The following is a 25,672-nucleotide window of genomic DNA, read 5'->3' as shown; positions in this document are numbered from 1 at the left end:
TGCGAAGCAGGATTTTCTGCAATGAATGCAACGAAAACTAAATTGCGGAATAGACTAGACATAAGGAACCCCGTTCGAGTATCGCTGTCTCCCATCACCCCTCGACGGGACCGTCTTGTTGCAGGGAAACAAGCCCAGGGCTCCCACTGATTCAGCGATATTGGTGTGTTGCAATGATTTTATATGTTCATACGGGGAAAATATGTGCTGTGTGTTTAATATCCAAATGTTACTTAAAATATTATGATGCTATTGACTTTATAAGTGACTTATGATTACCATTAATTTATATGGGAACATTTTGAGCGTTCGCAGACCCGAAAAATAACCTACCAAATCATACCAAACAACACATAAAACCTAAAATAACACTAACATAGAGTAAAAGCAGGAATGATATGATAAATACACAGCCTATGTAAAGTAGAAATAATGTATGTACAGTGTAGTTTCACTGAACAGAATCGCTGAAAACGATTTGTCAAAAAGATCGGCACGTACATGCATCTGCACTTCACGCATACGCACACAGGTACCCGCGCAAGGCTTAGTGGTCATTGTAGTCTTTTTCGGGATAAACACAGCGCATTTACTGTTACTCTTGTGCGTTGGCAACCACCCCCCCCCCCGCCCCCGCCACCGGGTCGGCCGGTCCGCAGCGCAAAAAAAGGGTTGGGGACCCCTGCTCCAGGCGACTAGTGGCGCTGTGCCCAGATCCTCCAGCCCGCGGGTGGCGCTGTGTCCGGATCCTCCAGCCCGCGGGTGGCGCTGTGGCCGGATCCTCCAGCCCGCGGGTGGCGCTGTGTCCAACTCCTCCGGGAGGCTGGTGGCGCTGTGGCCGGATCCTCCAGCCCGCGAGTGGCGCTGTGGCCGGATCCTCCAGCCCGCGGGTGGCGCTGTGCCCGGATCCTGAAGCCCGCCAGCGGCGCCGGCGCCGACTCCTCGGAGGCTGGTCCCCGCCGCCCTCCCACATGGAGACCGCGGGCCCGGAGTCCGGCCTCCGGCTGGTGAGCTGGAACGTGAACGGGATCCGGGCCCGCGGGAAGCAACTGCGGCCCACGCTGCTGAGTCTGGGCGCCCACATTATCTGCCTGCAGGAGACCCGAGTGAGCCGTGAGTGAGAGATGGTACAGCTGCGCTCCGTCCGCAGGATCTCCCGGTGGCCACACGTTTTAATTCCCCATTCCATTCCCATTCTGATATGTCTATCCACGGCCTCCTCTACTGTGGAGATGAAGCCACACTCAGGGTGGAGGAACAACACCTTATATTCCGTCTGGGTAGCCTCCAAGCTGATGGCATGAACATCGACTTCTCTAACTTCTGTTAATGCCTCTTGTACCCCATCCGTTATTTATTCATATGCACACATTCTTTCTCTCTCTCTCCTTTTTCTCCCTCTGTCCCTCTGACTATACCCCTTGTCCATCCTCTGGGTTTTTCCCCCCTCCCCCTTTTCCTTCTCCCTAGGCCTCCTGTCCCATGATCCTCTCATATCCCTTTTGCCAATCACCTGTCCAGCTCTCGGCTCCATCCCTCCCCCTCCTGTCTTTTCCTATCATTTCGGATCTCCCTCTCCCCCTCCCACTTTCAAATCTCTTACTCACTCTTCCTTCAGTTAGTCCTGACGAAGGGTCTCGGCCCGAAACGTCGACTGTACCTCTTCCTAGAGATGCTGCCTGGCCTGCTGCGTTCACCAGCAACTTTGATGTGTGTTCCGTGAGTGAGGGAGGGGTGCAGGGAGAGAGGGGATGAAGGAGCAGGGTGAGGGAGAGGGGATGACGGGGACTGGGGTGAGGGAGGGAGTTGGAATAATTGACCAGCTAGCATAATCAATGACCCCCCCCCCCACGGGCAGAAGATACAAAAGCCGGGAAGCATGTCCATCAGGGTCTAGTACGCCTTCGACTGTTGAACAGTTCCCAAGTGCTGATAAGATGGACCCTCGACCTCAGACTCTCCTTCACCGTAGCCCTTGCACCTTATTGTCTGTCTAACTGTAACTCTTTAATCTGAATTCTGTTGTAGTTTTACCTTTGTCCTACAGTACTAAAGTCCAAGGATTACTAAATTTGCTGATGACACAAAGGTTGGGGGTGTTGTGGATAGTGTGGAGGGTTGTCAGAGGTTACAGCGGGACATTGATAGGATGCAAAACAGGGCTGAGAAGTGTGAGGTGGTTCATTTTGGTAGGTCAAATATGATGGCAGAATATAGCATTAATGGTAAGACTCTTGGCAGTGTGGAGGATCAGAGGGATCTTGGAGTCTGAGTCCATAGGACACTCAAAGCTGCTGAGCAGGTTGACTCTGTGGTTAAGAAGGCATACGGTGCATTGGCCTTCATCAATCATGGGATTCAGTTTAAGAGCCGAGAGGTAATGTTGCAGCTATATAGGACCCTGGTCAGACCCCACTTGGAGTACTGTGCTCAGTTCTGGTCACCTCACTACAGGAAGGATGTGGAAACTATAGAAAGGGTGCAGAGGAGATTTACAAGGATGGTGCCAGGATTGGGGAGCATGCCTGATGAGAATAGGTTGAGTGAACTCGGCTTTTTCTCCTTGGGACAACGGAGGATGAGAGGTGACCTGATAGAGGCGTACAAGATGATGAGAGGTATTGATCGTGTGGATAGTCAGAGGTTTTTTCCCAGGGCTGAAATGGCTAGCATGAGAGGGCAGTTTTAAAGAGCTTGGAAGTAGGTACAGAGGAGATGTCAGGGATAAGTTGTTCTACGCAGAGAGTGGCGATTGTGTGGAATGGACTGCCGGCAACGGTGGTGGAGGCGGATACGATAGGGTCTTTTAAGAGACTCCTGGATGGGTACATGGAGCTCTGAAAAATAGAGGGCTATGGGTAACCCTAGGTCATTTTTAAGGTAAAGACGTGTTGGACACAGCTTTGTGGGCCGAAGGGCCTGTATTGTGCTGTAGGTTTTCTATGTGTCAATGTTTCTATGTATGTATGTGTTGGGAATGATGAGGGTAGAGTGCTGTGGGAGAAGTTGGTACAGATGGCAGAGAATGAGTGTTGGGTTGGTGGGTGGCACAGGTGCAGACACACCCAGTCCTGGAACATCCGGCAAGATCATTTGATTCCAAACAACTGGTTTATTGATCATCACAGAATGTCTCTCTGGTGCTTCCCTCTGCTTTCTCCTTTTCCCAACCATGATTCCTCTCTTCCTGCCCCTTCCCGCTCTCAGTCCCATATCAGAATCAAGTTTGTCATCACTCGCGTATGCCATGAAATGTGGCTTTTATTGTGGCAGCAGTACAGTGCAATACATAAAATTACTACGGTACTCTGCAAAAGTCTTAGGCACCCTCGCTACATATATGTGCACAGTTCTGTACCTCCATGCACTGTGAAATGAAATAATCTGTGTTGACAACAAGGTTTTTTACTGAAGCTGTGATAATCGTAAACCAATTTACCAGGGTTCGGAGGATATGGACCAAACACAAGGTGGCCATCTTGTTTAGTACGGGCGAGACGGGCCGAAGGGAGCCTGTTTCTGTTACTCTACAACTTTCCCTTCGATGGAGGATCTGGCTGAAGCTGGCTGTTCCTCGCTGTCTCTCAAAGACGTTAACCTGATGGTCCCATTCCTGTCCGAAGGCACGCCGTGTCTGCGTCGGTGTCTGTCTGTGGGAGAGCGGGGTCGCCAACACCCTACGTCCGCTCCTCGGCTCGAGGGCGAACCGCCCGTCGGTCATGTCCGCTGTCCGGGTCTCTCCCACCACACCGGGCTCCCGTTCGGCCCCGACCCCCATCCCGCTCTCAGCAGCGGTGTGCCCACTAACGGCTGCCTCTCCCCTGTGCCCAGGAGACCTGCTGGAGGAGGACGTGGCCATCCTCGAGGGCTTTAACTCCTACTTCAGTCACAGCCGCACACGCAGTGGCTACTCAGGTGAGAGAAAGAGAGGAATTCTCCCCGTGTACTTCACCCCTACTTCCCATCGCTCAACACTACCCCCTCCCTCCTTCCCCGTCCCTAACACTTCCCTACTTCCTGCCCCCTCTCCCCTTTCCACGTCCTCATCTCTACCCCCAGCACCCTGTCCGCCCCCCCCCGGCTTTCCTTGCTGTTGCCCCTCTCTCCCCCCACCCCCCCAGGGTGTATTCTCAGGTGTGCTGTGATGTGTTCCAACCCTGTCCAGGTGTGGCCACCTACTGCACGGACGACGTCGCCCCGTTTGCCGCAGAGGAGGGTCTTTCGGGGCTGCTGTCCGGGAGCGGGGCCGCTCTCCCCCTGGGGCTGACCGACCGGTTCTCTGAACAGGAGCTCCGTCAGCTGGACAGCGAGGGCCGGGCCCTCATCACGAAGCACCGCCTACGGTAACCCTGCGCCGGGGGGAGGGGGGGTGGCGAGGAGGGAGGGACTGGTGGGCTGTGAGGAGCCGGCAGGGAGGGTGGGCGTCACCAGGAGGAAGAGGATCTGTGCAGTGAGGAGGAGATAGTGAGATGGGAGCGATGGCTGGGGAAAGGACATCGGTTGACAGAATCTCTCACCCACCCTCCCTCTCTCCCTCTCCTACCCTTCACCCTCCCCTTGCCCCCTTCCCCTTCCTCACCCTTCCCTCCCTACCCCATCCCCAATCCCTCCCCTCTTCCCCCTACCCTCCTCCATCCCTCCCCTCTTCCCCCTACCCTCCTCCCCTCCCCCTTACCCCCCCATTTTCCCCCTCTCCTTCCCCCTCGCCCCTCCTCCCCTCCCCCTCTCCTCCCCTCCCCCTCCCTCTCCCCTCCCCCTCCCTCTCCCCTCCCCTCCCCCCCTCCCTCTCCCTCCCCCTCCCCTACCCTATCCTCTCTCCCCTCTGCTATCTCCATCTCCCTCTCCCCCCCCCCCCACCACCCCACACACAGGCTGCCGGAGGAGGAGGGGGAGAAGACACTGGCTGTGATCAACGTTTACGTCCCCCGGGCCGACCCCGACAACCAGCAGCGCCTCGAGTTCAAACTGCGTTTCTGCCAACTGCTGCAGGCCAGGGCTGAGGCCCTGCTTCAGGACGGAGAGTAAGGCTTCCCCGACCCCCTAGATAAAGCCTGACCCCCGAACCCCTTCGTCCAACTCCTGCTGACCCCTGACCCAACCCTCTTCTGGCCTAACCCTCGAACCTCTCCACCGACCTATGCACCTCAGCCGCTACTGTGAACCATTGACCCCCTGACAGAGGTGACCGTGACCATGTCCCTGACACCCCTGCCCGGGCAGACCTGAGCTCGAGACGAGGTGGAGGGGGGCAATGTGTTACCTGCCTCACTCCTCCCTTCTTTCTGCAGGATTGTGCTTGTACTTGGAGACTTGAACATATCTCATCGGCCCATTGACCACTGCCAGCCCGGAGACCTGGTAAGGGCATACGCCTTCCTGTCCTGGGCACACTGCACCGGGGCTGGGGACAGGCAGCAAATTGCGGCCGTGACGTCCCCCCACCACCACCCCTGCTCCCTTCCCTCGTCATCTTCCCAGCTACAGAACTGTGCAGAAGTCTGGGGGGGGTGGTGGGATGTGGGACAGATGGCAGAGAAAGAGTCCCGGGTTGGGGGGGGGTTGGTTTGGTACAGTAAAAACACACCCAGCCCTTAAACACCAGGCAAGGTCATTTGATTCCAAACGATTAGTTTATTGATCATTAATAAAGGCATCCGTTAGTCTTGTGAGACCATGGATCTGCGCCTGGAAAGTCTTCACTCTCCAGGGCGCAGGCCTGGGCAAGGTTGTATGGAAGACCAGCAGTTGCCCGTGCTGCAAGTCTCCCCTCTCCACGACAGCGATGTTGTCCAAGGGAAGGGCACTAGGGCCGATACAGCTTGCCACTGGTGTCATCGCAGAGCAATGTGTGATTAAGTGCCTTGCTCAAGGACACAACACGTTCCCTCGGCTGGGGCTCGAACTCACGACCTTCAGATCGCTAGTCCAATGCCTTAACCACTTGGCCACGTGCCCATTACAGAATGTATTTCTGTTTCCCATGGCGAACTGGGCCGCATCCACTACTTTTTGTAGGCCTTTCCATTCAAGGGCGTTGTTGTTTCCGTACCAGGCTGTGATGCAGCCGGTCAGTATCCTATCCCCCACACGTCTACAGATCTTCATCTCCCCATGCTGCCGCCTTGAAAGGAATTATGGATCTACATTTGCATCACGGATCTGTTTTCCTGCCCAGCCATATGCAAAGGGTTTGTCCCCGCACGCTGGCCCCTTCTCCTGGCTCTAATGCGGAGGTTAGTGCACTGGGGCAATCCACGCGGTGTCCCCATCCCAGATTTGTAACCCATTGTGTCCTTTTCCCCCTCCCTCCCGCAGGACGAGTTCGCAGCCCAGCCCGGGCGGAGATGGTTGGATGGGTTCGTGTGCCAGGACGAGGAGGGGACAGGAGGCGGGCTCTTCATCGACACTTTCCGGCTCTTCAACCCGGGCCGGCTGGAGGCCTACAGCTGCTGGCAGACCAGCACGGGCGCCCGGGAGACCAACTACGGCACGCGCATTGACTACGTCCTGGCTGGCGGCCCCCAGGCCCGGCGCTGGTTGGGGGGCTGCGATCTGCTGACGGAGGTGCGGGGCTCAGACCACTGCCCCGTACGGGCATGGCTTAGGGCCCGCTGCCTGCCCACCGCCCGCCTGCCCCCGCTCTGCACCAAGAACCTGCCAGAGTTTGCCGGGGTCCAGCAGACGCTCTCCCGCTTCCTGGTGGCCCTCTCCCGCCCCGACCGTGGTCCACCCTCCCCTCGGGCTTCTGGGGAAGAGGGGGCAGAGTTTCGGCCGGGGATTGGGGCCAAGTCTCGCCAAGGGGCAGGAGTAGGGGCCAAGCCCGGGCCAGCGATGGGTGGCAGGAGGGGGAGGAAGGTCAGTGGACGCCCCACCCTGAATGGGAACCTTCTGGCCTACTTCAAGCCCGCAGATGCTGGGGGTGCCGGCTCTGGTTCCTGTTCCCCGAGCCCCCTGCCCCCCTCCTCCCCGACTGCGGGGGCCTCGGAGGGAGAGGAAGTGGCGCCGCCCCCCACCGTCTTCTGGAAGGGGCTGCTGAGGGGACGGCCCCCGCCCCCAGCCTGCCCCGGTCACGGCGAGCCTTGCGTCCTGCGTACCGTCAGGAAGGCTGGCCCCAACCGCGGGAGGGGCTTCTACTCCTGCCGCCGCCCCCCGGGACCGGCGCACAACCCCGCCTCCCGCTGCGGGTTCTTCCGCTGGGCAGACTCCACTGGGTGAGTGGACAGGGGCGGTCTGGGACGGAGGAGGGACCTCCGCAGAGACAGAACACCCCCCCCACACACACAGGCACAGATTTTGTACTTGACTTTTGTTTATTTAAATTTTGTATAAAAGTTTGAAATAAATCTCGGTGGGAGCAAACACTGATGGAGTTGAGGGGAGTGAATACTCGAATGGAATGGAAGAGGGGTGACTGAGACGTGTTGTAGGACCTTCCACTGAAGGGTTAGCTGGAGGGCGTCACAGTAACTTAGCGGTCAGCGTATCGCCCTTACTGATCTGGATTCACTTCCCGCTGCAGTCTGGAAGGAGTTTGTACGTTTTCACCGTGACCGCGTGTTTCTTCCCAACGCTCCCGTTTCCCCCCATGGTCTGAGGGCGTTCGGGCTTGGGTTAGTAAGTTCTGGGCTCAGGTTAGTAAGTTTTAGGCTCGGGCTCGGGTTAGTAAGCTCTGGGCTCGGGTTAGTAAGTTCTGGGCTCGGGTTAGTAAACTCTGGGCTCGGATTAGTAAGCTCTGGGCTCGGATTAGTAAACTCTGGGCTCGGGTTAGTAAACTCTGGGCTCGGGTTAGTAAGCTCTGGGCTCGGATTAGTAAGCTTTGGGCTCGGGTTAGTAAACTCTGGGCTCGGATTAGTAAATTCTGGGCTCGTGTTAGTAAGCTCTCGGCTCGTGTTAGTAAGTTCTCGGCTCGGGTTAGTAAGTTCTCAGCTCGGGTTAGTAAGTTCTGGGCTCAGGCTTGGGTTAGTAAGTTCTGGGCTCGGGTTAGTAAGTTTTAGGCTCGGGCTCGGGTTAGTAAGCTCTGGGCTCGGATTAGTAAACTCTGGGCTCGGATTAGTAAATTCTGGGTTTGGATTAGTAAATTCTGGGCTCATGTTAGTAAGCTCTCGGCTCGGGTTAGTAAGTTCTGGGCTGGGGCTAATAAGCTCTCGGCTCAGGTTAGTAAGTTCTGGGCTGGGGCTAGTAAGCTCTCGGCTCAGGTTAGTAAGTTCTGGGCTCGGGTTAGTAAGCTCTCGGCTCGGGTTAGTAAGTTCTGGGCTCGGGCTCGGGTTAGTAAGTTCTGGGCTCAGGCTCAGGTTAGTAAGTTCTGGGCTCAGGCTTGGGTTAGTAAGCTCTGGGCTCGGATTAGTAAATTCTGGGCTCGGATTAGTAAATTCTGGGCTCGTGTTAGTAAGCTCTCGGCTTGGGTTAGTAAGTTCTGGGCTGGGGCTAGTAAGCTCTCGGCTCAGGTTAGTAAGTTCTGGGCTGGGGCTAGTAAGCTCTCGGCTCAGGTTAGTAAGTTCTGGGCTCGGGTTAGTAAGCTCTCGGCTCGGGTTAGTAAGTTCTGGGCTCGGGCTCGGGTTAGTAAGTTCTGGGCTCGGGCTCGGGTTAGTAAGTTCTGGGCTCAGGCTTGGGTTAGTAAGTTCTGGGCTCGGTTTAGTAAGCTCTCGGCTCGAGTTAGTAAATTCTGGGTTCGGGCTCGGGTTAGTAAGTTCTGGGCTCGGGCTCGGGTTAGTAAGTTCTGGGCCTGCTACGTTGGTGCCGGAATTATGGCAACACTTGTGGGCTGCCCCAGCACGTCCGCAGACTTTGTTGTCCATTGACACAAATGATGTGTGTTTCGATGTACAGTACTGTGCGAAAGTCTTGTGCGCGTGCAGGGCACCTAAAACTCTTGCACTTCATTTACTTATTGAGATACTGTGCGGAATCGGCCCCTCGATTTAATCCTCGCCTTATCATTGGCCAACTTACAACGACCAATCAACTTATAAATGTTTGGACTGTGGGAGGAAATCATGGCACCCCGAGGAAACCCATGCGGTCACGGGGAGAGCGTAGAAACTCCTTACAGACGGCTTGGGGAATTATCCGGGTCGCTGGCGCGGTGAACCACTGCGCGACTGTGCTGCCCTCTATTTGTCAACGGGGAGCGGAGAGCAAGTTTGTGAATCTGGCGGGAGCCGAGGACGTCGGGAATGGCGAGGGTGGAGGGGTGGTGGGGTGGGTGCAGACACACCCAGCCCTGAGACACCAGGCAAGGTCATTTGATTCCAAACAATTGGTTTATTGATCGTTATAGCAAGTCTCTCCCTGATGCTTCCCTCTTCCTTCCCCTTCCCCCAACCATGATTCCCCTTTCCCACTCTCAGTCCACAACAGAGACCCGTATCAGAATCAGGTTTATCATCACTCACACATGTCATCAAAAACGTGTTTCACAGCAGCAGGTCATAAAATTAGAGAACTGTGCAAAGGTCTACGGCTCCCAAGCTACATACAGAACCGTGCAAAGATCTTAGGCACAGATATATAACATCCAGGACTTTTGCACAGTACTGTACTTGTGAAGAGTGAGGCGAAAAACAACTTCATGATTAACGGCCGTTTATGGAGGTGGATTAAAGTCTTTGTCGCACGTACATCGTTTGCGTCAATGATCGACACGGTCCAAAGAGCGATCGAGAGAGAGAAGGGACAAAGAAACCGCGGTTATCTTGCTCAGCCATCCAGCCGTGAGCAAAATGAAACAACGTTCCAGTGGCAATTCAGTTAGGTTCAAGTGGCGTGACACCTGTTGCAGAAAGACTGGGAAGCTTCCAGAAAAATACAGAAGCATCCTTACTATAATTTCTGGAAGATCCACTATGAACAGTCACACGTTCAGGAGGCCCTGAGGCAGCCTGTCCCGGGTTTGGAGGACCGTCTGAGTGGGTGGGAGGGAAGAAAGGGACTTGTTTTCCTATTGTTTGCGTTCAGTGATTCAAAGCGCATTTATTGGCAAAGTCGGATACAACCCCGAGATTCATCTTCCCGCGGTCATCCTCAGAACAAACACCCAATACGCAGAATGACCACAAATCATGCAAATGGCAAAAAAAAATGAGCGAACAACACACAGAACATTAAACATCAAACCGCAAAGACTTCAAACCAGCCTGGGAATGTGCAGTTCAGTTCAATTCAATTTAGCGCTGTGTTATTTGTTGGCTGCCGGCCGCAGAGCCAGTCCACCCCGATCAAAATAGCAACAAAAAGGGGCAACTAGAAACCAGAAACACATAGCAGGAACTGCAGGTACCTCTAAAGACGAGTCCAAACCACAAACCACACCGATCAAACCTTGCCCAAGACCCCAGACCCCGGCAGCAGCGTGTGAGAAGGAGACGGACACTGCTCAAACGCAGGCAGACGGTACTGGACACACGCTCGCCTTCCGGTCCCTCACTGGTTTCATTCTTGCTCGACGCCTTAATCGGGAGCCGATTGTGAGTTTGGGCTCCGTCATTAGGTTGAATACTCCGTAGTCAACCACACTGAGTTCCCTCCGAGGCACCCAAAGAGCCAAATCACTCAATCAGCCCAAAAACACATTATCAATATGTACAATACAGGGGCTCCAGTCGCACACAGATTAGTAGAAGTATACTTAAAAGAAAGATTTAAAAATATTTATTTCAAAGGAGAAATAGTTTTGTGAACTGTCTGCAGGATGTTACTATTAGTTGCTGGCGCCATCTTGATACAACGCTGGGAGTATCGTGGACGAGCTACATTGGTGCCAGAATGTGTGTCGACACAATTCACGCAGGGCATTCTCTGAACTTCACAGAGAATGGTGCGAGAATCAAAAGAAAATCCAATGAGCGGCAGTTCTGTGAGGGGGAAAGCGCCTTGTTAATGAGAGAAGTCAGAGGAGGAGGGCCAGAGTGGCTCAGATAACGGTCATTCCAATGGTGTGCATCTCTGACTGCACCTCAAACCTTGAAGTTCAAAGTACATTTACTATCAAAGTACTGTGTGCATAGTTTCTACAGACAGGAAAAGAGGCAAAGGTGCCTTAAAACCAGTCATTCCAGGAAGATGGAGCTCGTTGACGTGGTTGTCAACTCATCTAGGAGAAGGAAAATTCTGATCTCAAACCTCCGCTGCCTTGTGGCTATACCCACTCATGGGAGAGGCTTTGGGAGTAAACCCCGAGGAAAAATCCAGAGCTGGGAACCCTAATGCAGTCCTATGCCGTGCTCAATGCTGACTGACAATTCTTGTGACGCTGCTACTGTCAAACTGTGTTGGTCTCTGTTGTTCCTGGGTGGAGTGGGGGAGCTTGTTACATGGACAACAGCTTGCTCTCCGTATTGTACAGCCCTGGCTTGTGTATCACATAGACACTTCCACGGTTGACCCTAACCAATGGGGGGGGGGCCTCATGAGAAAGAATAATCTGTGAGAAGAATAACAAAATTACACTCTAATACAACATGACCCTCCCTCGAAGCCAGGACAGGAAACTGATGGACACTGTAAATCTGACTGGAGGCTATGCATTGGTTTCTCTCCACCACCCGATGATTTCAGCTCTGTCTCCCTCTGTCCTTAAGTTCTGGTGCCCACACTCAGAGGCCAAGCTCTTAGCTATGGTCCACCAAAGCCCTCGAGACCTTGCTGGCAGCTTCAGCAGATGTCAGGGTCCTCAAACAACCTGTCCATGCTGAACACCACCCAGCCCCTTCTCCAACAGACCCGCCATCTCAGGGTCCACCGCGCAGTGATGGGTATTGAAGTTCACCTCTGTCTCCTGCGTGAGGAGAACGTTGTAGAGAATCAAGATTGCAGAAGTGCTTGGAGTAATCGCAGGGGTGAGGAGCATTTGATTGACTCTGGGCCTGTACTCACCGGAATTTAGAACGAGGGGGAAAATCTCATTGAGACCGACTGAAAGACCTAAGAAGAGGACATGGTGGGGGTGTTTAGGACTGGAGGGCACAGAGTGGATGTGGAGAGGACGTTTCCTATGGTGGGGGTGTCTAGGACCAGAGGACACAGCCTCAGAATTGAGGGATGTCCATTTAGAACGAAGATGAGGAGTTTCTTTAGCCAGAGGGCGGTGAATCAGTCATATTTATTCCCACAGGCAGCTGTGAAGGCCAAGTCGTTGGGCATATTTAAAATGCAGGTTGACAGATTAGTAAGGGTCTCAAATGTTATGGACAGGAGAATGGGTTTGAGAGGGAAAACAAACCAGCCCTGACAGAATGACAGAGTGGACTCAATGGGCCGAATGGCATAATTCTGCTCCTGTGTCTTATGGTTCCTGCCCTCCTGTATGCTTCAGAGAGTGGGGCCACCAAGAGCGGGCACCTCAAACAGGGTGAGAGATACCCTCTGAATCTGCGGGCAAAGTGAAGCAATGCCCGGTCCCAGCCTTATGCCCATGGCGGTGAGGTCTTCCCTACGCCAGGCCGGCCGTGCCAGTACAGAACGGACACCAAGGTTTGAACCTCGCCCCAGGGAGAAGTTACCGGCATCAGAGCGAAGGGGCCAACGCCAAGGATGTGCGCCGTCCTCCACGACTCCCGCGAGTCTCCGGCGCGGGAATTGTTCAGGGTTGGGTCCGGAGCCGTGAGTTTGTGGACCCCGGGGCACGCTGAAACCACCATCTCAGAAGCTGTCCCACCAATCCCCCACTGGCCACGGCGGCCCCCTGCGTCAGACCCAGAGCCGGAGGGATAGCAGCTCATCCTCGGTACGGACAGGCTGCCCAAGAGGGTAGGTCATGGTCACTGTAGAGGTGAGTAAGCTGTTACGGCCCTTCGGCCCACAATGTCGACCCTTTAACCTACTCCAGGATAAACCGAAGTCTTGCATCGCACGGGGCCCTCTACTTCCTTTCATTTGAATTCCAATCACTTAAACGTCCCGAACGCATCTCTGACAAACTTCCATGGGTGCACGGTGGAGAGCATCGCACCCTGGTGTGGAAACCCCAACGCCCAGGAACGGAAAAGGCCGCAAAAAAAGTGGTGTTTGCAGCCCAGGCCATCGCAGGTAAAGCCCTCCCCTCCAGTGAGCACATCGACAAGGAGCGCTGCTACAGGAAAGCAGAACCCATCTTCAGGGATCCCCACCATCCAGGCCCTGCTCGCTTCTCACTGCTGCCTTTGAGCAGAAGGTATAGGAGCCTTGGGTATGGCAGGTTCAGGAACAGTTGTGTTCCTGTCTATGCTCTGTCTGTGTTGCGCAGTTATTATGGGTGATTTGACATGCGGGTTTGGGGGCCTGGTAGAGGTGAAGAGGGTAGTCATAGTCATAGCCATACTTTATTGATCCCGAGGGAAATTGGTTTTCGTTACAGTTGCACCAACCAAGAAGTTTAGTTACTTATTTGTGCTTTCTCTTTAGTTCAGTTTAGTCTGGGTTAAGACCAGAGGCAGCTAGAAACATAGAAACATAGAAAATAGGTGCAGGAGTAGGCCATTCGGCCCTTCGAGCCTGCACCGCCATTTATTATGATCATGGCTGATCATCCAACTCAGAACCCCGCCCCAGCCTTCCCTCCATACCCCCTGATCCCCGTAGCCACAAGGGCCATATCTAACTCCCTCTTAAATATAGCCAATGAACTGGCCTCAACAGTTTCCTGTGGCAGAGAATTCCACAGATTCACCACTCTCTGTGTGAAGAAGTTTTTCCTAATCTCGGTCCTAAAAGGCTTCCCCTCTATCCTCAAACTGTGACCCCTCGTTCTGGACTTCCCCAACATCGGGAACAATCTTCCTGCATCTAGCCTGTCCAATCCCTTTAGGATCTTATACGTTTCAATCAGATCCCCCCTCAATCTTCTAAATTCCAACGAGTACAAGCCCAGTTCATCCAGTCTTTCATCATATGAAAGACCTGCCATCCCAGGAATCAATCTGGTGAACCTTCTTTGTACTCCCTCTATGGCAAAGATGCCTTTCCTCAGATTAGGGGACCAAAACTGCACACAATACTCCAGGTGTGGTCTCACCAAGGCCTTGTACAACTGCAGTAGTACCTCCCTGCTCCTGTACTCGAATCCTCTCGCTATAAATGCCAGCATACCATTCACCATTTTCACCACCTGCTGTACCTGCATGCCCACTTTCAATGACTGGTGTATAATGACACCCAGGTCTCGTTGCACCTCCCCTTTTCCTAATCGGCCACCATTCAGATAATAATCTGTTTTCCTATTTTTGCCACCAAAGTGGATAACTTCACATTTATCCACATTAAATTGCATCTGCCATGAATTTGCCCACTCACTCAACCTATCCAAGTCACCCTGCATCCTCTTAGCATCCTCCTCACAGCTAACACTGCCACCCAGCTTCGTGTCATCCGCAAACTTGGAGATGCTGCATTTAATTCCCTCATCCAAGTCATTAATATATATTGTAAACAACTGGGGTCCCAGCACTGAGCCTTGCGGTACCCCACTATCACTGCCTGCCATTCTGAAAAGGTCCCGTTTATTCTCACTCTTTGCTTCCTGTCTGCTAACCAATTCTCCACCCACACCAATACCTTACCCCCAATACCGTGTGCTTTAAGTTTGCACACTAATCTCCTGTGTGGGACCTTGTCAAAAGCCTTTTGAAAATCCAAATATACCACATCCACTGGTTCTCCCCTATCCACTCTACTAGTTACATCCTCAAAAAATTCTATGAGATTCGTCAGACATGATTTTCCTTTCACAAATCCATGCTGACTTTGTCCGATCATTTCACCGCTTTCCAAATGTGCTGTTATCACATCCTTGATAACTGACTCCAGCAGTTTCCCCACCACTGACGTTAGGCTAACCGGTCTATAACTATTTATATGTATATATTTACACTTAAGTATGTTTGAATATGGTTGGACTGCTTATTTCATTATATTGCTACTTTTAGTTTCATTAGTGTTTTTTTTCACTGTTACAAGAAAGTTCAGTTTTGCTGGTTTCTTACTAAAAGATCGAGCACCCTTTCTTTGATTTTAGTTCCAGAGGCCACGAGGGAATGTTGCAGCTCTATAAAACCCTGGTTCGACCACACCAGGAGGATTGTGTTCGGTTCTGGTTGCTTCATTACAGGAAGGGTGTGGAAGCTTTCGAGAGGGTGCAGAGATTTACCAGGGTGCTGCCTGGATTAGAAAGCATGTCTAATGGAAAGAGGTTGAGCGAGCTGGGGCTTTTCTCTTGATAGACGTGTACAAAAGGCGGAGATCAAGTGGACAGTCAGAGACTTTTCCCCCCAGGGTAGAAGAGGTCATGTGTTTAAGGTGATTTAGGGGTCTGTCAGAGGTAGTTTGTTTTTACACAGAATGATGGGTGAATGCTTGCGTGGAATGTGATGTGGTGGCAGAGGCAAAGTCAAAGAATTATCAAGACCCCATATAACACCTTGAGATTCATTTTCTTGCAGGCTTTTACAGAAAAATAAAGAAATACAATAGAATTTATTAAAAACGATGCATTGACAAAGACCGACTAAAAAAGACAATCTGCAAAAGAAGACAAATTGTGCCAAATAAATTTGAGAACATGACTTGTAGAATCCTTGAAAGTGAGTCCATAGATTGTGGACTCAGATCAGAGTTGAGTTGAGTGAAGTTATCCCCCTTGGTTCAGGAGTCTGATGGTTAAGGGGTGTAATGGTTACTCTAAAGCAAACCAAAACCGCTGTGGGACATGCTCCAAGAACATGCAAATGACAAAGAGCAGGGATCCCAGAACAGATCCCTGCAGGACACCACTGGTCTCCAAACTCCAGGCAGAATACGAACCATCTACAACCAGTCTTGGTCTTCTATGGGCAAGGCCATTCTGAATCCGCCCAGACAAGTTTCCCATGCCTCCTGACCAGACTACCATGGGGAATCTTATCTAACGCCTTACTAAAATCCCTATACACCAGATCCACTGCCCTACCTTCATCAATGTGCTTTGTCACGTCCTCGAGATTCATGACCTGCCCCTCACAAAGCCATACTGACACAGCCTAATCAGGCTATGCTTTTCCAAATGCTGTCTCTAAAAATTCTCTCCAGTATTTTGCCCAGCACTGAAGTACTGGTCTACAATTGCCAAGGTAATCCCTGCTCCCTTGAACACAGGAATAACAGTCTTCTAATACTACTCCTGTGGCCAGTGAGGATGCAAAGACTATGGCCAAAGGTGCAGCAATCTCTTCCCTCGTTTCCCATAGTAACGGGGGTTGCCTTTAACCACGCCATTCCATAGAACCATAGAACATTACAGCACAGAAACAGGCCTTTTGGCCCTTCTTGGCTGTGCCAAACAATTTTTCTGCCTCATCCCACTGACCTGCACCTGGACCATATCCTTCCATACACCTCTCATCCATGTACCTGACCAAGTTTTTCTTAAATGTTAAAAGTGAGCCCGCATTTACCACTTCATCTGGCAGCTCATTCCACACTCCCACCACTCTCTGTGTGAAGAAGCCCCCTCTAATATTCCCTTTAAACTTTTCCCCCTTCACCCTTAACCCAAGTCTTCTGGTTTTTATCTCCCCTAGCTTCAGTGGAAAAAGCCTGCTTGCATTCACTCTATCTATACCCATCATCATTTTATACACCTCCCCTCATTCTTCTACGCTCCAGGGAATAAAGTTCCTATTCAACCTTTCTCTGTAATTCAGTTTCTCAAGTCCCGGCAACATCCTTGTAAACCTCCTCTGCATTCTTTCAACCTTATTAATATCCTTCCTGTAAGTTGGTGACCAAAACTGAACACAATACTCCAAATACTGCACACATTCTCTCCTTGACACTCTCAGACCCAATTCAGGGTCTAACCTAAAAAGCCAACTGTCCGTCTTCTTCCACAGATACACTGAATTATTTGTTTGTAATTTGCGCTTTGGGCAGAATGGCCTGATCCTATCCCTGTGTCGCAGCTGCCAGGAGGGCTGAACGGCCTGGGTTCCCTCCATGAGGGGAGAAGTTGGATTTGTTTGATTACAACTTGGATTCGGATTGCTCGCCCGGTCTTGACGCTCTAGGGGGAGAGTGGGTTTGTTGAGGTCCTTCGGCCCCTCGGGCGCCACCTTAACGATGATGTTTTCGGGTTGTGCGTCTCTAAAGAGGAGCAGGGGGGTCGGTCTCGCTTTAAGGGGCGTGGCTGAGGCGCGCCTGCGCGTTGCTTGGTCTCCAGCACCTCGGGTCGGGGGGGGGGCCCCCGCCACCCCACTCTCCGGGTTCAGGGGCGCGCCTGCGCGATACCGGTCGGCAGACCCCTCCCCCCCTCCCCAGACGCGGAGCGCGGCGGCGCGCGGCAGACGGGGCGCGCGCGGGATGAGCGCCGGCGGCGAGAGGGCGGAGGCGGCGGCGGTGCCGGTCCCGACCCCGGCCGAGACCACTCGGAGCAAGAAGAATCGCAAGAAGGGGCGGCGGAAAGGCCGGGAGAGCGGAGTCGCCGGGTGAGAGGAGTGGAGGGGGAGATCGAGGAGGGAGAGGGAGTGAGGGGTAATGAGGTTGAGGAGGGAGCGAGGGGAAGAGAAGGAGGTCATGTTGGGAGGGGGGAGGTAATGAGGTGGGGATGTCGTAGGGGAGGTGAGGAGGAGGAGGATGTCTTGACATTAAGGAGGAAGTGAGGGAGGTGAGGAGGAGGAGGTAAATTAGTTTGCGGAGGGAGGGGATGGGGAGTAAGGGGATTGAAGGATCGAGGGAGGAGGAGAAATGGGTGGAGCTAGGGAGGAAGGGGATGAGATGAGGTATTTCAGTCGGGGAGGGGTAATGAGATGGGGATGGTGTGAGGGAGAGATAGGTGAGGTCAGGAGGAGGTAAATTAGTTTGGGGAGGGAGTGAGGGGTAATGAGGTTGAAGTGGGAGCAAGAGGACTGGGAGTTGAGGGGTCGAGGAAGTAGGAGGTAATGGGTTTGAGGAGGGAGGGCATGAGGAGGATGATGTATTGACATTAAGGAGGGAGTGGGGAGGTGAGGTAAATTAGTTTGGGAAGGGATTGAGAGGGGATTCAGGACAGAGGGGATGGGGAGGTGATGTGGTTGGACGGGGGGGAGGAGGTTGAAGAGGGAGGGAGGGGAAATGAGCTTATGAGCTGGGGAGGGATTGAGGGGGGTAATGAGGTTGGGGTGGGAGTGAGGGCAATTGAGTGGGGGTGGCAAAGAGGAGTAGGTATTGAGGTCAGGGAGTGAATGAGGGGATTGAGGGAACACACTGTCTCCACCTCCCTGCTCCGGGGTCTGGGTGAGGGGAGTTGAGTCTAGCCGGGAGTCCTGGTGTACAGCAACCCGACCCCCTGGGAAGGGTCTGCACTGTGGGCTGGAGCCACCTGTCAGACAGGCCTCACTGGCGATGAGCAACTGCTGTTATAAATAGAGTGGCCTCCCCTCCCCCTCCTCTTCTCGGACTCGGACGGCCTGGACAAGTCTAGCTCCTTTCTCCCACCCCTGACACCTCCTTTCTCTCGAACCTGGCACCCCTGCCTGAGTCTTAGGCAGCTTGGCTGAATCCAGCCCCTCCCTCTCCCCCGGCCTCATCATCCTCCCCCTCCCTTTTGAACCCAGCACCACCGTCCGATTTCCGGGCAGCCTGGCCATGCCTGGATCTTAAAGACCATAAGACATAGGAGCAGCATTATGCCATTCAGCCCATCGAGCTTGCTCCATCATGGCCGATCCCAGATTCCACTCAACCCTGTACACCTGCCTTCTCCCCGTATCCCATTGATGCCATGACTGAACAGGAAACGATCAACTTCCAATCAACCATCTCCCCCATCCGCTCGCCTGTTCCAGCCCGTTCTCCCCTACACCTGCCCCTCTGGGGAAGGAGGCATGAGGAAATGGGATTGAAGGAGTGGGGTGAGGAAGGGGGAATGAGGGAGATAATGGCTGAGAGAGAGAGAGAGAGGTGGGAGGAGAGGAGACTAGAGGGAAGGGTTGAGGGGGGATCCAAGGGAATGGAGGGAGAAATTTGATTGTGTGCTGTCAACCCCTGTGGAAACAGTTACTCTAGGGGCGGGTGCCATTCAGCCCCTTTGAAGCCGTGTTTCCCAGTCAGTGTCAGGACTTAACCTTGATTTTCCTGTGTGTTCAGTTGGGAGACATCAGGGGAGGAGGATGAAGGAGAGGATAGCTAAGGTGGGGAGGGATGGGGGGGGAATAAGGGAAAGGGAGAAGATTCCGTTTCGGATTTAATTATCGTACATCAAAGCATACTGTGAAATGTGTTGGCCGTTGACACAAATGACACAACTAATGAAGTGTGGCGGGGGGGGGGTGCAGACCTCAAGTGCTGCTGCTGCTGTGACCTGTTAGGGGTGAATAGTGGTGGGGGAGGTGATGACCTGTCCAAGGACCCTGCATATCGAGGCGCGAGTTAAGATGATAAAGGGTGGCTAAAGGAGGTGGTGACAGACAGAGGAACAAAAGGCCATCAGACATAGGAGCAGAATTAGGCCAATTGGCCCTTCGAGTCTGCTCGACCATGCCGTCACGGCTGATTTATTATCTCTCTCAACCCAATTCTCCTGCCTTGTTGATGCCTTTTCTAATCAAGATCTCAATACACCCACTGACTTGGCCCCCGCGGCTGTCTGTGACAGTGAGTTCCACAGATTCACCACTCTCTGGCTAAAGAAATTCCTTCTCATCTCTCTCCTCAATGGACGTCCCTTTATTCTGAGGCTGGTGTCCTCTGGTCCTGGACTCCCCCACTGACATCTGCTCTGTCTATGAGGGAGATTGGGGTCAGGCAGGGTAAATGACGGTGGGTGGAGTATCAGAGGTATAGGGAGGTGCCTAGAAAGGTGAGGCAGGGTCTCAAGGTAACACGGCAAGCAGGATTGAGGTAAATCTGAAGAGCTTCTGTAACTAAATTAAGAGCAAAAGAATCATTGGGATTGGTTGTGTGGAGTTGAAATACTGTACTCTGGTATGCACAGAAGAAATAGACTCGAGTCTGGAGGGTTGAGTGAAGGGACTTTCTTTCTTTCTTCGTAAATAAAGATGGAGACACTGAGTATCTCAGGAGGGACAGGAAGTGTGATCCCCAGTAGGCCACAGACTGATAACCAGAGACCTTTCTTTTTTTATTAAATGCAATCGTGAACAATAGCCAGATCAGAAATGCTGATCGAGTCAACTAGTTCCCAAGGAGAACTCTGGTAGGCTCAGCGACAGAACACCTGTGAGCCGAATGTCAGTGGTAGGGAGAGACTTCTAAGGTAGAGAATGAATGATTGCTTGGAACTTGGAGGCATCCACTGTGTCTTTGTCCAGGGGCAGTTCCTGCTTGATCAGTCTGACTGAATACTTGAGGTAGTAGCGTGCATTGACAAGCATGGAGCTGTAGATATTCAGCATGATATAGATCAGTTGCCAGTGCGGGCGGAGAAATGGCGGATGGAGTTTAATCCCGGATAAATCTGAGGTGTTGCACCATGATAGGGCAAACGCATGGGCAAGATCCTTAACAGTGTTTTTAAGCAGAGCGATTTTGGGATCCAAGCTCATAGCTCCTTGAAAGTGGCTACGCATGTCAGTAAGGTGGTTGAGGACACCTGTGGAATACTTGCTTTTATTAGTTGAGGCATTGATTTCAAACATTACGTTGCAACTTTATGAACCTCTGCTTAGGCCACATCTGGAGTATTGCATGCAATTCTGGTTGCCCCACGAGAGGAAGGATGTTGAGGCTTTGGAGAGGGTGCAGAAGAGGTTCACCAGGATGGTGCCTGGTTTAGAGGGCGCGTGCTGTCACGAGCGGCTGAATAAACCTGTGTTGTTTTCTCTGGAGCGGCAGAGACTGAGAGGAAATCTGACAGAGGTTTACAGGATTATGAGGGGCATAGGTAGAGTGGGCAGAGAGTAACTCTTTCCCAGAGTTGAAATGTCTAATGCCAGAGGGTGTGCATTGAAGGTAAGAGGGGGTGAATAAGATGGAGGGATATGGTATTCATAGGAGGGATTAGTGTTTTAATGTTTTTGGACATGGTATACGTAGGAGAGATTAGCGTTTTAGTGTTTTTGATTTGCTTTTTAGCTGGTTCGGCACAACATTGTGGGCCGAATGGCCTGTTCTCTGCTGTACTGTTCTATGTGGTTTGAATGAGGCTTTTGACAAGGTGCTATGTGGCATGTAGTTAGAACGCAGAAGAATACAGGAAATGGGCCTAGGTGAGAAAGTAAATTCCAGGCTAGTTAGCTTGACTTCAGTGTTTGGAGTCCATTAAGGATGATGTTTCGAGGTACTTGGAGGCACATGATGAAATAAGGCAAAGTCCACATGGTTTCCTTAAGGGAAAATCTTTCCAGATAAATATGTTGGAGTTCTTTGAGGAAATAACAGGCAGAATGGACAAAGGAGAGCCAGTGGATGTTGTATATTTGGATTTTCAGAAGGCCTTTGACAAGGTGCAGCACAAGACTGCTAAACAAGTAAAGAACCCGTGGTATTACAGGAAAGATACTGGCATGGTTAGAACATTGACTGACTGGCAGGAGGCAAAGGGAGCTTCTGGTTGGCAGCTGGTGACAAGTGGTGGTTTGCAAGGGTTGGTGTTGGGCCTGAATCCTTTCACATAATCTGTCAGTGATTTGGATGATGGGGTTGATGTCTTTGTGGCCATGTTTGCGGACGATATGATGATAGGTAGTGTTGAGGAAACAGAGTCTGCAGAAGGACCCGGACAGATTGGGAGAATGGGCAAAAGAACTGGTAATGGAATGCAAAATTCGGAAATCAGAGGTGCAAAGAAATCTCATGCAGGATTCCCCACTGGTTAAATTCCAGGTTGAGTTGGTGGTGAAGAAGGGCAAATGCAATGTTAGCATTTGTTTCAAGAGAATCTGAATAAAAAGGTGAGGATGTAATGCTGAGGCTTTATAAGGCATTAGTCAGATCACAGTTGGAGTATGGTGAGCAGTTTTGGGCCCCTTATCTAAGAAAGGATGTGCTGGTGTTGGAGATGTTCAGAGAATTTTCAAGAGAATGAGGGAGTTAACATATGAGGAGTGTTTGATAGCTCTGGGCCTGTATTCACTGAAGTTTAGAAAAATGATGGGGGGCGGGTGGATCTCATTGAAAGATCTCATCTCGTCGCAAGAAGAACTACACTCAATGTGTTAGGAACAGATTCTTCCCGTCCACCATCTGATTTCTGAATGGACAGTGAACACTACCGCCCTATTTTTCCTCTCGTTGAACTACTTGTTTAAATTGCAATGTACCATTGCTATGAAACAACAAATTTCACAACATATGCCAGTGATATTCCACCTGATTCTAATCAGCACCGTATCTGAAACCTAGATAAGAGTGGATGTGGAGAGGATGTTTCCTTTAGTGGAGAAGTCTTGGACCAGAGGACACAGCTTCAGAATAGAGTTGAGGGGGAATTTTTTTAGTCAGAGGGTGGTAAATCGGTAAAATTCGCTGCCACAGACTGCTGTGGAGGCCAAGTTGTTGAGTATACTTAAAGCGGAGATTGATAGGTTCTTGGTTGGTAAGTGTGTCAAAGGTTATGGGGAGAAAGCTGGAGGATAGGGTCGAGAGGGATAATAAATCAGCTGTGATGGATTGGCGGAGCATAGCCTAATTATGTCCTGTGGGTTATGGTCTTCAACCCACTGTGTCTACCTCAACCATGATGCCATCCTAACTGATCCAATCTGCCTGCATATGTAGTCTCTATCTCTCCGTGCTCTGTGGCAGCCTCTTTAGCTATTTTATCTGCTTCCATCTCCGCCTGTCGGCTGGCGGTGTACTTCAGACACCTGCACTTCCTCTGTCTAAAACAATACTTGTCTCACACCTCCCCCCGCACTTCAAATCTGCTGTCTAATACAGTGGATTCTGGTTAATTGGGATATCTCGGGACCAGTACATTTGGTCTACTTAAGAGGCTGCCCCAATTTGCTGGTTTCTTGGAAGTAGTTAAAAAGGTATTTAAAAAAAACAAACTATTGAGTAACACATTATGTATTCAAATAAAATGCAGAAGAAATTAATGACTGCCAATGCTACTACAGTACTATGAAACTATTTGTTCCTCGTAGTTATTGACAGAAATTAATCCCGTGTGTGCTGCCGTGTTCTCTTGATTGACTGTGAGTGAACAAAATTAGTGCAGATATCTAACTGCAGATAATGGACTACCTTCATACAGTGCTTTCAACATTGCACCCTTCAAATCTTATAGAATAGTACAGCACAGGCCCTTCAGCCCACTATGTTGTGCTGACCCTTAAACCTTGCCTCCTATATAACCCCCCACCTTAAATTCCTCCATATACCTGTTTAGTAGTCTCTTAAATTTCATGAGTGTATCTGCCTCCACCACTGACTCAGGCAGTGCATTCCACACACCAACCACTCTCTGAGTAAAAAACCTTCCTCTAATATCCCCCTTGAACTTCCCACCCCTTACCTTAAAGCCACGTCCTCTTGTACTGAACAGTGGTGCCCTGGGGAAGAGGCGCTGGCTATCCACTCTATCTATTCCTCTTAATATCTTGTATACCTTTATCATGTCTCCTCTCATCCTCCTTCTCTCCAAAGAGTAAAGCCCTAGCTCCCTTAATCTCTGATCATAATGCATACTCTCTAAACCAGGCAGCATCCTGGTAAATCTCCTCTGTACCCTTTTCAATGCTTCCACATCCTTCCTATAGTGAGGTGACCAGAACTGGACACAGTACTCCAAGTGTGGCCTAACCAGAGTTTTATAGAGCTGCATCATTACCCCGCGACTCTTAAACTCTGTCTCTCGACTTATGAAAGCTAACACCCCATAAGCTTTCTTAACTATCCTGTCTACCTGTGAGGCAACTTTCAGGGATCTATGGACCTGTACTCCCAGATCCCTGTGCTCCTCCACACTACCAAGTATCATGTCATTTACTTTGTACTCTGCCTTGGAGTTTGTCCTTCCAAAGTGTACCACCTCACACTTCTCCGGGTTGAACTCCATCTGCCACTTCTCAGCCCACTTCTGCATCCTATCAATGTCTCTGCAATCTTTGACAATCTTCTACACTATCCACAACACCACCAACTTTTGTGTCTACAAACTTGCCAACCCACCCTTCTACCCCCACATCCAGGTTGTTAATAAATATCACGAAAAGTACAGGTCCCAGAACCAATCCTTGTGGGACACCACTAGTCACAACCCTCCAATCCGAATGTACTCCCTCCACCACGACCCTCTGCTTTCTGCAGGCAAGCCAATTCTGAATCTACCTGGCCAAACTTCCCAGGATCCCATGCCTTCTGACTTTCTGAATAACCCTACCATGTGGAACCTTGTCAAATGCCTTACTAAAATTTATATAGGTCACATCCACTGCACTACCCTCATCTATATGCCTGGTCACCTCCTCAAAAAACTCTATCAGGCTTGTTAGACACGATCTGCCCTTCACAAAGCCATGCTGACTGTCCCTGATCAGACCATGATTCTCTAAATGCCCATAGATCCTATCTCTAAGAATCTTTTCCAACAGCTTTCCCACCACAGACGTAAGGCTCACTGGTCTATAATTACCCGGACTATCCCTAACTACCTTTTTTGAACAAGGGGACAACATTCGCCTCCCTCCAATCCTCCAGTAATGAAATCTTTTCTTTGTAATTTATTTTTTATTGAAGTTCATCAAACAAACATTTCCATAAGATGTATTTCAGATATTGTATATATCATATAGTCATATTTGCCACAAATCTCCACTTAATATTTATCTGAAGTATACACTTATAGAAAAGAGAAGAAAGAAAGAACAAGCAAACGGAGAAAACTATCAAATCTTCATTTTCATTGTAACGATCAAGATGATTGCCAATACCTGCACACTTCCTAACTTGCTGGTATTGAAAGGGTTTCATTTTCACTTACAGTCATTTGAACATCTCTAAGCCTGAATGCTTGAAACCGCAGTGAGCAAAACTGCTTATTTCTTGCCAACTGTCAGTGTTTTTTGAACACAAATAACGCAACTGACGCTATTTGAAAACTATTCGCTCTAAGCACAGTGTAGCATCTAAGGCAAGTGTGATCCTGGTTAGAAACTGTTCGGCAACAGTCTCCTGCCTCAATGAAGCAGCAGAGTGTCTCAATTAATTTTTGATCTTTTAAGAGTTGTCCCAAATGAGCAGCTACCCTGATTTACTGATGGCCCAATTAACTGGAATCCGCTGTATTTATTTCTATCCTGGGAAAGGAGACTGATTGTCTAAGCCTCTGATAACGTCAGATATTTATATCAGATGGTCTCCTTGGTCTCCGATGTTCCAGAGAAAGCAGTCTAAGTTTGTTGAACCACTCCTCATGGCCTGTATACTCCTGGTAAATCTCTTCAACAATGCTCTCAATAAGCCTCCACCTTTTTCCTATAATATGACAAACAGAATTACACACAGTACTTGGGATTCATGAGATCCAGGGAATCTTGTCTGGGTGGATTTGGAATTGAATTTCCCACAGAAGACAGAGGGTGGTTGTAGATGGGGTGTACTCTGCCTGGAGTTCGGTGACTAGCGGTGTTCCACTGTGACACCATTAGTGACTTGGGTCCCCAAAGATCCTTCGGGCCCTTTTCTCTCACCTGTCTTTGTAAATGTCCTGAATAGTGGGAAGTTCACATCTACAGATGTGCTGGGCTGTCCGCACCACTCTCTGCAGAGTCCTGTGATTGAGGGA

The 25,672-nt window shown here is 51.0% G+C and overlaps 2 protein-coding genes across 4 annotated transcripts in view; both read left to right on the top strand.

Annotated features, from left to right (window-relative positions):
- The first annotated feature begins 909 nt into the window (after nucleotides 1-909).
- apex2 (APEX nuclease (apurinic/apyrimidinic endonuclease) 2) lies at nucleotides 910-7,354 on the top strand. The gene is made up of 6 exons (XM_063035471.1): nucleotides 910-1,113; nucleotides 3,832-3,915; nucleotides 4,166-4,343; nucleotides 4,872-5,021; nucleotides 5,289-5,358; nucleotides 6,316-7,354. The coding sequence occupies exons 1-6, from the start codon at nucleotides 972-974 to the stop codon at nucleotides 7,213-7,215; spliced, it is 1,524 nt and encodes a 507-aa protein (XP_062891541.1). The 5' UTR covers nucleotides 910-971; the 3' UTR covers nucleotides 7,216-7,354.
- A 9,828-nt stretch (nucleotides 7,355-17,182) lies between these two features.
- srpk3 (SRSF protein kinase 3) overlaps nucleotides 17,183-25,672 on the top strand; it is a 45,986-nt gene continuing 37,496 nt past the window's right edge. For all 3 annotated transcript variants that reach the window (XM_063035416.1, XM_063035417.1, XM_063035415.1), the window contains exon 1: nucleotides 17,183-17,429. In XM_063035416.1, coding sequence (XP_062891486.1) covers nucleotides 17,305-17,429 — 125 coding nt within the window. In that variant the 5' untranslated portion in view covers nucleotides 17,183-17,304. The remainder of the gene's footprint in view (nucleotides 17,430-25,672) is intronic.

This window comes from Mobula hypostoma, chromosome 28, assembly GCF_963921235.1.
Source record: "Mobula hypostoma chromosome 28, sMobHyp1.1, whole genome shotgun sequence".
NCBI lineage: Eukaryota > Metazoa > Chordata > Chondrichthyes > Myliobatiformes > Myliobatidae > Mobula > Mobula hypostoma.
The sequence above is the reverse complement of the archived record's forward strand: the minus strand, read 5'-3'. Positions and strand labels throughout refer to the sequence as shown.